The sequence below is a fragment of the Hemicordylus capensis genome, chromosome 3, assembly GCF_027244095.1.
Source record: "Hemicordylus capensis ecotype Gifberg chromosome 3, rHemCap1.1.pri, whole genome shotgun sequence".
NCBI lineage: Eukaryota > Metazoa > Chordata > Lepidosauria > Squamata > Cordylidae > Hemicordylus > Hemicordylus capensis.
Window position 1 is genome coordinate 43,401,340 of NC_069659.1, and position 12,214 is coordinate 43,413,553.

Below are 12,214 nucleotides of genomic sequence, written 5' to 3' on the forward strand. Positions count from 1 at the left end.
GAGAGCACCTCACTTTCACCAGAATATTCTGATATGCTGTGGAGGAAAACAGGGCTCAGCCCAGTCCTTTTGTTAAGAGAGCAGAAACTGTGATGGCCACTTCCTCCTTTCCTAGGTAGCAGATAACCCTGAAAGCTCCCTCTTATTTTGCTGTCTGCCCACCACCGTCTTCTCTACTGGCTGGAGAGGAGGTGGTATTATTTTCCTTCCCAAGAACCTTGTGTGAAATGAAAAGATCAAGCACTCACCCTCAGGGGCGTAGCAAGGTTGGAGTGGGCCCAGAGACAAGATTTTAAAATGCCCCCCTGCCCCCCACTGAAGAGATAGAGAGATAAGTTTATTGACCAGCAAAACCACTCAAAACCACTCAAACCACTCATTGACCAGCAAAACCACTCAAACTCAACTCATGAAATAAAGAAATCTTAAATGAGGCTGAATAGTTGTAACAAAAAGCATGTCTCTATCTATCTATCTATCTCTCCTGTGTGCCACAATAGAACATCATCCTAAATTATTTTTTTTAAGGTTTTGTAAATTGTGGACAATGCAAGTCATTTAATGGTACTAGAGGAAGACATGCTGTTCTGGTAGCTCCAGGTCTTAACACTCACATCAATTTCGGAGGATGAATACAACTGAAGGAAGCCTGGGCGGGTGTGCGGCTGGGGGAGTCAGTCATGTGACTTGCCTCTGGGGGCCCCCCAAGGCAGTGGGCCCCCAGACAACTGTCTCCCCTTGCCCTGTTATAGTTACGCCACTGCTCACCCTTCCACTGCCTGACCTTGAGATTACCCAGAAAGATTACCCTTCCTTCCATGGTGTACCTTTTGGGCCAAGGGTGGTAATGGCTATCCTTTCGCTTTGCAAAGGATTCCTGAAACTCTTCTCTTGTCGGACAGCTACATAAACATCACAGAAATCACCTTTGCTGTTTCTTCTCTTCCATAGGCTGGAAGACGAAGAGGTAAAAGAGGCAGAAGTAGCAGCTGACTTTTTTGCCTCAAAGCAGTGAAAAAGCCCAGACCGGCTATTTTGAAAGAGAGAGTAGGAATGAAGTGGGGATTAGCAGGGTCATTATGGGGAGCGGGGAACTGGGTTGCGAGATGGGAATTAAGAGATTAAAGAGGAAATAAAGAGACAAACCAAACTGATGAGTGCAGGAGCCATTAAGTAGTCACTTGGATCAGGAAGGCAGGTAATAAAGCATTGGGGTCAGGGCTGGAATATGTGGTTATAACGTTTGTGACAAAACATTAGAGGGAAGCATGGATTATAGGAAGGTTTCCCCAATACAAATCAGCTGTATTGTTATGGAAACCAATGAAGTAGCTAGGCAACGAAAATGCTTCAAACTAATGTAGTAGGAGTGTCACTTGTTAAAATCCTTTCAGACATGACTACGGTTTAAGGTGGTGTATAGTCAGTCACCACAGTACAGCTATCACTAGTCAGCATCATTATTTGCCATCTAGTGGGATGTTTTCTTCAAGTGGGAGAAGTCTTGTGCATGTCTAGTTTCCACAGGTGGGGAAACTGGAAGACTGGTGAGCTAGGCAATCTTATGTATCAAAAGAGAATGTAAAAATATGAACATCTAAAGGATAAAAACATACTACAAGCAACACTTTTCTATGAAAATAATGCATTTCTGAATACTACTGAAGTTATTTAGAGAAGGACATCTAAGGAATTTTCTTTGTAGTAGGCTAGTAGTGGGATGGCTTCTGGATTTATTAATATATAATTTGCTTCTTCCACTACAGGAGTTAATTCCAGAGTTTTACTACCTACCAGAAATGTTTGTCAACAGTAATGGATATAACCTAGGAGTCAGAGAAGATGAAGTGGTTGTAAATGACGTGGAGCTTCCTCCTTGGGCAAAGAAGCCTGAAGATTTTGTTCGGATCAATAGGATGGTAAGATATATTTTGGTTAAGTTTGAGTAACAAGTTGAGTACGTAATTTAACAAGCTGATTTATCTAGTGTTTTTGGCATCCTAGATGAAGTTTGCCTTTTGGGCCTCCCCGCTAGCTGAAAAGTGTGGAACCGCAGCTTTAACTTGAAATGTGTGGGCTGTTCTTTCACTGGGCCAACTAGTGAATGACCAGCCCATGCTAGTTTGGAGATACAGTGGGAGAAGGAAAAGAATTGAGGAGCTTGGAGCCTGCCCAGCACCCACCCTTCCTCTGTTGCCTCTGTGTCCCTGCCCTCAGCAGTGCAGGCCCTGCAATTCCATGGACCAGCCGAACTCTATATCTTTTTGAGAGGCAGCTTTTAATTGTACTGTGCGGAGCTTCCCTCCACAATCAATCAGGCCCAACCACAGCCAAGCCAACCATCACATGCCCCACTTCCTGTTTTGGGTCCAGGCACTTGAGAAACCAAGATGGAGGCTTCCGCTTGAGCAACCACAGCAGTAAGAGAGCAGAAAAGGCATGGAGGAGGCAGGCACATAGCATGCTGAGGTGGCGGGGGGAGGAGGAGGAAAGCAAACCAGACATGCTACGAGGCAGGCCCTGCTTTCTTGGCTTCTACCCAGGGAGCTGTGGTGCCCCCCAAGAACTGGTGCCCTTGGTGACTGTCTGGGTCTGCCTAGTGGATGGGCCTGCCCTGAATCACGGGCTTTTCATTTCTGCAAGGCAACGCTTGAAAATGTAAGGGGGTAAAGCAGACCAAGTGTGTGGTTGAGATTGTATCCGTCCTTACTGTGTTCACTGTTATGCCATGGATTTTTCATAGGCTTTTCTTGAACGAGGGCTCATAATGTAATTGTGATAGTGTGTTGATGGGAGACTGCTAGGTGTCCTGTGTAAGCTACTCTGAGCTTTAAAGGGGGAAGAGCAGGATATTATTTATTTATTTACTTATTAAAAGTATTCCTGTTTTGCCTTTCCATTTAAAAAAATACTCAAGGCAGCTTACAGTATAAATTACAGATATACAGTAAATAAAATGGTTCTTTGCTCCCTCGAAAGAAGCCTTTTAAGAGCCCAGCCCACCAAAATGGTATGGATTTCCTTAAGCACCAAAAACATATAGAAGTGTGAAAGACCTTGTAGGGAGAATAAGCAGTGTCTTACACATTTGTGCAGTGGTGCTGATCTAAGGGAGGAGAGCTGGTCTTGTGGAAGTAAGCATGACTTGCCCCCTTTGCTAAGCAGGGTCTACTCTGGTTTGCATTTGAATGGGAAACTACATGTGTAAGCACTGTAAAATATTCCCTTAAGGGGGATGGGGCTGCTCTTGGAAGAGCACCTGTGTGCTTGTGCATGCAGAAGTTCCAAATTCCCTCCCTGGCATCTCCAAGACAGGACCAAGAGAGACTCCTGCCTGCAACCTTGGAGAAACTGCTGCCAGTCTGAATCCAGATCATGGATTCTCAATGTTGGGTCCCCAGATGTTATTGGACTTCAACTCCCATAATCCCTAGCCCCAGTGGCCTTTGGTTGGGGATTATGGGAGTTGAAGTCCAGTAACATCTGGGGGTCCAACTTTGAGAATGCCTGGTGTAGACAATACTGAGCTAGATGGACCAATGGCCTGACTTGGTAGAAGGCAGCTTCCTATGTTCCTGTGTAATTGTTGCATTGTAATTGTTGCATGTGTGATGCAGCACTGCATTCCACTTTGCTCTGTGCACAATCTCAAAATGGTGCATTACTCTCATGTTTATTGAATTTCATCTATGATACATATCAGTTTGAAGATTATGTCTGATATCCAGACTAATGCTGTGCTTGGTGCCACAGGGGCAGGGCAGTTTTCAACTATTTCCCCTTCCCACATGGGACATATTTTCAGGAGGCACAGTGGGGTTCAGAGGGAAGGAGAGATCAGGGAACATCACCCCTCCCCTGTTGCTCCTCCAGTGCAGCGTTACTCTGGATGTCAGCATATACTTCTGACTGAAAGATCTAAATGCTGATCTAAAGCTAGGATAACCCCTCATTTAAAGAAGCAAATTTATTTATTTCAAAATTATTAAATATTAGTTGTTAAATTATAATACTATTATTAAAATGGTAAATATTATAAGGGATGGTGTGCTGATGCCTCTTGAGGCCCAGAGGTCTTGTACATGGGGCAGGGTCTACTCAGTAATTGCCTGGCTGGCCACCATTAGTCCAGGGCTTGAAATCTCCATGGCTGGCAAGCAGGGGCATAGCAAGGGCAGAGAGCACCCATGTTTAATGCATGAACATGGGTGGCCCCTCTGCCTTCCATGGTGCAGTCCTGCCCCCAGTGGCATGGGCCTCCCTCCCTTCACCAGGTAGGAGCATGGCAATAGGGTAGCATTGAGAGCAAGCGAGTGGGTGGGCAGCGGCAGCACTGGCTGGCTGGTCCCCGGGTGTGTGTGTGTGGGGGGGGCAAGGCAGCCCTGGAGACAAGGCAGTGCGTGTTCTTTGGATGCATCCACCCAATTATTGCTCTGCACCTGCTGGCAAGTCTGTTGTCGTTCCCACAGGCAGTTCCTGACAGGCTGTGTGAACCGCAATCTCTGAATGACCTCTCCTAGTAGTTTCATGTAGACATTAAAAAACAGGGGAATCCTCTGGCATCCCATAAGGCAAAGGCGATGGGGTAAAGCAGTAGATGTCTAGACTACCTTCTAGGATCAACTCTCCAGGAAGGATTAAAGCCACCATAGTGTGGTGCTCCAACTCTAGTCCTTTTACCAGATTTAGTCACCAGATTTAAGCTTCCAGGCAGCTTAAAACATGATTGAATGCTTTTTATAATTTATTCTCAGTTTCAACAAGGGTGGCTTCAGCATATAGATCTTCCCCCCTAGACTGTCTCACCCTGTGCCTGTTGCAAACAGAATCTGGGATTGATGGACTGTTGGGTCTTATAGTCATGAAGACACTTCTTATGTTCCTAGCATTTAGAAAGCATTATACAAATTCGAGGAGAGGTCTATCTACAGCTGTTAGCCATGAAGCTAAACATAACTTCCAGTTTCACAGGCAGTCTCTCTTTTAATTGGGATGTGGAAAAGCTATCTGAGAAAATTCTTTGATATTTTCCTTGGAAGGAAACCTGACATTCTCTTTCAAATTTCAGTTTCCACACTAGTAGAAACATATAGGATAGTTTAATTTCTCCACTGTTCAACGTTAAAAATATGACTGTTTCATAATTCCTTGGCTTGGAATTCATAATGATTGACTTAAAAACAAAGCTAACATTATGACCCTGAATATCTTCTCTAGCTCAGATTTGATGGTTTAGAGTGTTTAGTGTTGACCAAAACACTGGCTGCTCTTCCCATTCACCATGCATTTTGGGTGTTTAGCTGCATTTGAGTGTTTCTGACAAAAAGGAATCCCTTAACTGCTCAACTTTGTGTCCTGCTTGGAGACAAACAACTATCAAAAAGCATTCTCAACTACTAGGTGGCGGTGGCAATAGTGGTTACACAGAATGGTTGCTATTGTTGCTATCTAAGAGAGCGCCTTCTTCTACATGATCCCCACCGCACGTTAAGGTCATTGGAGGAGGTCCGTCTCCAGTTGCCACCAGTTTGTCTGGTGGTGACGCAGAGGCAGGCCATTTCTGTAGCTGCTCCTGGGCTGTGGAATGCACTCCCGGCAGAAATTCATAATTTGAGATCATTGCTGTCCTTCAGGAGAGCCCTGTCCTTCGGGAGAGCCCTTCGGGAGTTTGGCCTGGCCTTACAGGGTTTTAAATGATTGACTGTTTTAAACTGTTTTAAATTGTTGCCCTGATTTCCAGGGTTTTTAGCTGTTTAATTGGTTTTATTGTGTTTGTTAATTTGTTTTAATTTTTTTTTTTTTACTATGCTGTAAACCGCCCTGAGCCATTTTGGAAGGGCAGTATACAAATCTAATAAACAAACAAACAAACAAAGAAACAAACAAATAAATAAATTTAAATAAAATAGCTTATCCAATTCTGCTCAGGATGCTTTACATAAAAATGATACAGCAACCTCCCAACTGAAGCCATTTTCAAAGACGGAAAGGGATACATCTCCACCTGGAGATGTCAGAGATTGAACTGGGGAACTTTTGCATGGAAAGGATGTGCTTGACCATTGAGATACAGCCTCATCTAGGGATATGCATGAGTCAGTTTGGCACCTCCTCTGGCAAGCACCAAACCAGATCGGGCGCTGGCATTTGAACCAGTTTGGCAGGACGGGGAGTGGTTTCCTTAAAAAGCAGGTAAGGAGCTCTTTACCTGCTCATCCCCACCCTGCCGTTTTTCCGACAGCACTGCCTGTTCTCTAAAAGGCCGCGTGCAGCTACGGCACTGTACCCTGCAGCCTCTGTGTGGTGTCGGCACGCACATGGCATGTGCAATGGCCATATGAGTGCCAATACTACATGGCAGCTGCAGGAAACAGGGCCACAGCTACACATGGCCTTTTGGAGAGCAGCAGTAGCGGCCAGTGAGGGCGCTGGTGGAGGGCCAGCGAGAGGCACCTTTAAGAGTAAAAGAACTGGTGCTTACCTCCACTCTCACCACACCTGAACGCTGCTGGGAGAAGCAGCACGCCACCCAGCACCCCCCCCCCCCGCGGCAGGAGATTACCTTCACACCACCACAGGCAGGAGATCGGCTCTGTGGAAGCCAAGTGAGTGGCAGAGGTAATCCCCCACCGCAGGGGGTGCTGGGCAGCACACTTCTTCCCTGAGCAGCATTTAGGTGCGGCAAGAGCGGAGGTAAGCACCAATGCTTTTACACTTAAAGATGCCTCTCGCCACCCCTCTACCAGCACCCTCACCAGCCGCTACTGGAGAGCCAGTACCACCACTGGAAAAGCAGCGGGCCTTACCTGCTTTTTAAGGGAACTGCACCTCACCCCTCCAGCAGCTGCCTGAGCCATTCACGCATATCCCTAGCCTCGTCCCCTAATATAAATACTATAACAAAATATAAACACTTTTAAAAAGATTCAGGAGGACCTCGTTAATCGCGAGTCCAGCACTCGCTGTTTCTCGTATCTGCAGTCAGGTAATTAGCACCCAACCTTGATACACGAAAAAGGGGAGAGGGTTAAACTCGCATATCCGCAGGTCGGGAGTGGCCGGAAATGACCTTGGAGGTCATTTCTGTCTGCCATTTTGTGTTTGGGAGCTATTTTACAGCTCACAGTTGAAAAAATGGGGCAAAATCAGCTTTTTTTGCCCCTGTGGATGCCCTGGACTAATCTGCAGCATGGTAGGGCACTTTGGGGGGTGATTTGGGGGGAAGAAAAGGGGCAAACCCCACAATTTTCAGCCAATTTTTGGCCCCGCGGATGCCCTGGATTACTCTGCAGCATGGTAAGGCACCTTTGGAGGTGATGGGGGGGGGGGGGGGGCAAAAAGCAAGATTTTTGGCCAATTTGGGGCCATTCTGGGCAGTCCAGGAACCAACCTAACCCCCAATTCCCATAGCCCTAATGCCCATTATTTGTGGATTCACTATCCTCAGCCCCCCCATGAAACAGAACCCCCACAAATAACAGGGTTTTCCTGTATAGTGCACTTAATCGAATGTTCACCCAAACCATTTGGAATCTTCATTTGGATTCTCTGTAATTTTGCAGATCATCACATGTGAAAAATAGCACATTTTGACTATTACTGACTTAGTACTACCCCATATAAACTAATAGTGTATATATCAGTACATAAATCTTTATCTGCAACCTGTTTATGCATCCACAGAGGTTATATATAACAGAAGCACTTCCGTCATTGCATGATCAATGACTCCCATCTCATTTAGGATTAACCAGGTATTTGACATTTTGCTGCCAAGTAAATGGGAGAGTATTTTGTGTTTTATAAATATTTGTTCTGAGAGAGAAATAGCCTTTCATTGAAAGAAATGCCTGTGAAAATTGGTCTCATTAGAAAGGCTGGAGAAGTGATTAAGTTGGGTAACTTTTAGGAGATGTTTTAGTAGATTTTAAGAACATTCAATTTATACATCACTGATTGTTGGCCCAGTTTAATTTATCCATAGCAAGCTAGACTGATTACTACTGACATGCCCATGAAACATTAATAAAGCATTGTGTTCAATGCTAACATGATTATGGTCTGACCTCAGTGATGTCACAGAGGACAGAAGCAGTAAGTGTCCCTGCTAACATTACCCTAATGCTGGGCTCATCAATCATAATCTAACAGTTTACGAGAGAGAGAGAGAGAGAGAGAGAGAGAGAGAGAGAGAGAGAGAGCCATCTGCAGATGTGCCTTTGTGGTCTTGCTGAGATTTTTGATCCCAGCAGACTTGAGGTGGTCCTGAGAGCCAGAAATAGAGCACATTCAGCCAGCAAACCAAGCATGTTAAATTGAGGCAAGAAACTGTAGCACACTGAAGCACAGTCTGTATAACAAGCATTCTGTAATTTGAAGATGTGAACTGCCGTAATCCAAGATTAGCGTTGATAACATTTTGATTATTCAGCAGCACACCCATTATGGTGCATTGCAAATAATAGTGCTGAATGAAATAATGACATTTCAGCAACATTTTTGGATTAGAAGGAGCTTAAGCTTTTTGCTTCAGTGACTTGTACGTTTGCTTCATAATCCATGCTTCATAATAGTACTTATTTTTTATTGGCACGCTAGATATGCTCATTCAGGTACCTGTTTTATGGTTGTTTTAAACTATTGTGGATGTTAGGCTTTTATTCTTTTACTGTAAGCCACTCTGAGCAGGGGTGGGATATAATTATTAAATAAATAAAGTGTGCTGTTGAGTCAGTGTCATTTGGTAGAATAGAGGAGGGGTTTACCATTGCCTCCTCCCATGCAGTGCTCCCTTTCAGCATCTTCTGTATCGCTGATGCCCAATATAGGTGTTTCCCATAGTCTGGGAAACATACCATCGAGGATTTGAACCGGCAACCTCTGGCTTGCTAGTCAAGTCATTTTCCCACTGCGCCCATGTCCCACATATTCTGCCTTTTTGTTTGCCATACAACGAACTTGAACAGTACAGCTTGGAAGCATAAAGTCATAGTGGTTTTAAAGGAAGAGCAATGGCAACCCATACTGTTGCACTGGTATTAAATAAGAGATTGATTTGACGACGTCTCATCACACATACATACTGTACATATTTGACATTTATATACCTCTTTTCAACAAAAGTTCCCAAAATGGCTTACATAAGATAAAATAAAAATAAAATAAAATCACCCACATGAGGCTGCTACGTTAGCTTACTAACCTCCAATGCTTTTGGTTTCTGTATGGTTTGAAAGCTCAGAGATTAGCAGGTGTATTGCACCAGAACAATCATGACCCCTGTCCTGAGCAGTAGATCAGAATTCAATTCTGCAGAGGAGTCAGGTCAGAAGGAACAGCCCTGCCCATAGTCCCAGGCCCTTCAAGCCAGAACCTGGGCTGAAGCCTAGTGAAGAGGTCCTGGAGCCTCCAAAGTTGGAAATGTGGTGGTTAAAACCCCTCAGTCTGAGCTCAAGCAACTTGAAGAACTAGTCCTTTCCACAATAAGAATCTCACTTGAGTCTGCACACCAGCACTAGCAACAGATCAGGAGATATGGGGTGGAATGGAGAAGGAATGCAAGACTAAGTCAGAGGACTGCCTCTTTCTCTTTAAGTACTCCCCAGACAGGAAGGGAGAACCTGGGAGAGGTAGTCTGAGCCTGTAGGGATTTAAGGCCTCAGTGCCCCTCTATTGTTTATCAGAGCACATTAATTATTTGGAGCTCTCCATGGTTCTGCAACTCTGACCTATCTTGCAAATCTTGCTGCACATCAGACACTTTGTGGGCCTCTTCACTTTCATGACAGGAGCACAAGGACCAAAACTGGCCCATGCTCAATAAACAGCTCCCCTAACTTTCTTCAGGTCACTGTTTAGGTTCCATAGAGTGTGAATTCCATGGGTGTAAGTGAGAGCATGGAGTGGGAGAATAACCCTTCCTTACACCACAATCCTTGTGCATAGTCACCTAGAAGTAAGTCCCACTGTGTTCAGTGAGGCTTACTCACAGGTAAGTGTGTTTTGGCTAGGCTACACAATCATCCAGGTCTATGCAAGCTAAGTGGCCCCACCTCAGTCTTACTGCTATGTTCTTCTGCTTCCAGCTGTCTCTGATCTTGTTCAGTAAGAAAAAAATGTGAAGATGAACAATTGAAAGAGCTTACTGGCGACTAGTTTTTCTAACAGCCATAGTTCTATTTATTTAGTAGAGAACCAGGCTTGTAGTTTGCAAGCATTCCTTCTGCAGCACAAAATGACCATGCACTCCTTGCTAGTTGATGTCTAGAAGAGTGTATGTATTTAGAAAAAATTACAGGCAAATCTCGCCATTTGCAGACCTGGGTTCCACATATCCGCAGTCAACTAATGTGAGCCCAAGCCCACTGTTCCATAGTTCACCTTGAATCCACAGAAATGGAAAGAATTGCATCAGTTAAAATTCCCATCCAAAGTCAAAATACATTATGGGAGATGATAGATAGATAGATAGATAGATAGATAGATAGATAGATAGATAGATAGATAGATAGATAGATAGATAGATAGATGCATTTCAAGCTTGTAAGGCTCTTCATAAAGTATAATTAGAAAGCATTATATTAATAACAGGGGGTGGGGGGTAGCTGTATATACTTAATATACTTAAATGCTAAGGTGTTTCATGAGCGAAGAAGAGCATGCAGTTCAACCAGGCCATCAAGAGATTGGCTGTTAGGGCCTACTCTGTGTTGGTGATGGCAGTGGATAGATCTTGCTTCTCTACCACCATTGCATTTGTTTAATCAGACTCCGGAGCTTTTCTCAGTGGCAAAACAATTGTTACATACTGCTTCCATGGGAAATCAGCAGGAGAGCCAAAGTTGTGCAGTCCTGTTCTAGATCCAGCTGTGCTCCTGCAAGCTCAGGTGGAACATAGGAAGCTGCCTTATATTGAGTGAGACCATTCATCCATCTTGGTCAGTGTTGTCTACATAGAGTGGTAGCAGCTTCTCTCAAGGTTACAGAAGGAGACTCTCTCAGCCCTATCTTGGAAATGCCAGGGAGGGAACTTGGAACTTTCCACATGCAAGCATACAAATGCTTATCTATAGCTCCATCTTGTAATGCCAGCTGAATTAGCTCCTAATGCCCTGAGAATGTAGATCTGGCCACTATCACTTTGTTGCTGGTTAGATTATTGCAATGTGCTCTGTGTGAGGCTGCCTCTGAAGAGTATATTTGGAGCCAAAACTGGCACAGAATGCTGCTGCCAAGTTAGCATATTTTTTATCATTTGTGTGCTGCCCAATCGAATAGTCATAGGCAGTTTACAACAATTAAAAAAGATGTTTGTTGGCTATCAGTTTGGCTTCTGTTTCTGGATACAATCCAAAGGTGCTAGTTGTTATCAGTAAACCCTTAAGTGGTGTTTGGGATCTAGATAATTTAAGAACTGCCTGCTCTCATGTGAGTCTACCCTTCCATTAGTTCATAAATCAACATACAACATTCAAGGTGCAAATGATCAAACTCTGTTTTATGCAAACTGAAAGTAAGAACTTAACGTCTCAAGAAGTCGATTGTAACTGGTTTTGGTAAGGGTTGGGTTTTGGTAAGGGTGATTACTGTTTTAGCAATCTAGTTTTCTTTCTAATCTTCAGTTTAATTGGTAGCACTATTTTTCAAAAGCTTGCCAGCTAAATTCACTCCATATAGACATACTGAAGGCTCTATTTTCACTGATAAGCTGGACCCAAGACAATTTTATTGTTGTGTTCTAAATAATTTCCATCTGAAGCCTCGGTAGGTTCATGTTCTATGTATAGAATAGTTAATAAAAAGCATTTGAAAATTGGGAAAAATGGCTGAGACAGGAATAAAAGATAAGAGTTCAAAATCTTGCTGCCCACTACTCACCTAAGCTTCTCTGTTGTGATATGAATAACTGGATAATATTGGTTCTGTTTAAAATTCCATATAAAAGTTTAAAGATTGTCCTATAATAAATCATATGTTTTACATATACAACTACTGTATATAGAAGCAGAAAAGCTATATATTGCCAGTATGAAACAACACAAATGGTTTTAACCTGCTGTTGGAAGCCGCAGTGTTCCAGCTTGGTTAATCTGACATTATAGGGTTTATGATTATTTAGTAGGGATGTGCACAAATTGATTTTTTTAAATTTAAATTGTGCCTGAATCGAATCACCCCTGTTTTGTGTCCAAATCTGCACCCCCAAATCAACCCA

The 12,214-nt window shown here is 43.7% G+C and overlaps 1 protein-coding gene across 11 annotated transcripts in view; it reads left to right on the top strand.

The window, feature by feature from the left end:
• Positions 1-12,214, top strand: part of NBEA (neurobeachin) — a 670,094-nt gene that overhangs the window by 592,952 nt on the left and 64,928 nt on the right. For all 11 annotated transcript variants that reach the window (XM_053311836.1, XM_053311837.1, XM_053311835.1 and 8 more), the window contains one exon: positions 1,767-1,919. In XM_053311836.1, the coding sequence (XP_053167811.1) occupies positions 1,767-1,919 (153 nt within the window). The remainder of the gene's footprint in view (positions 1-1,766; positions 1,920-12,214) is intronic.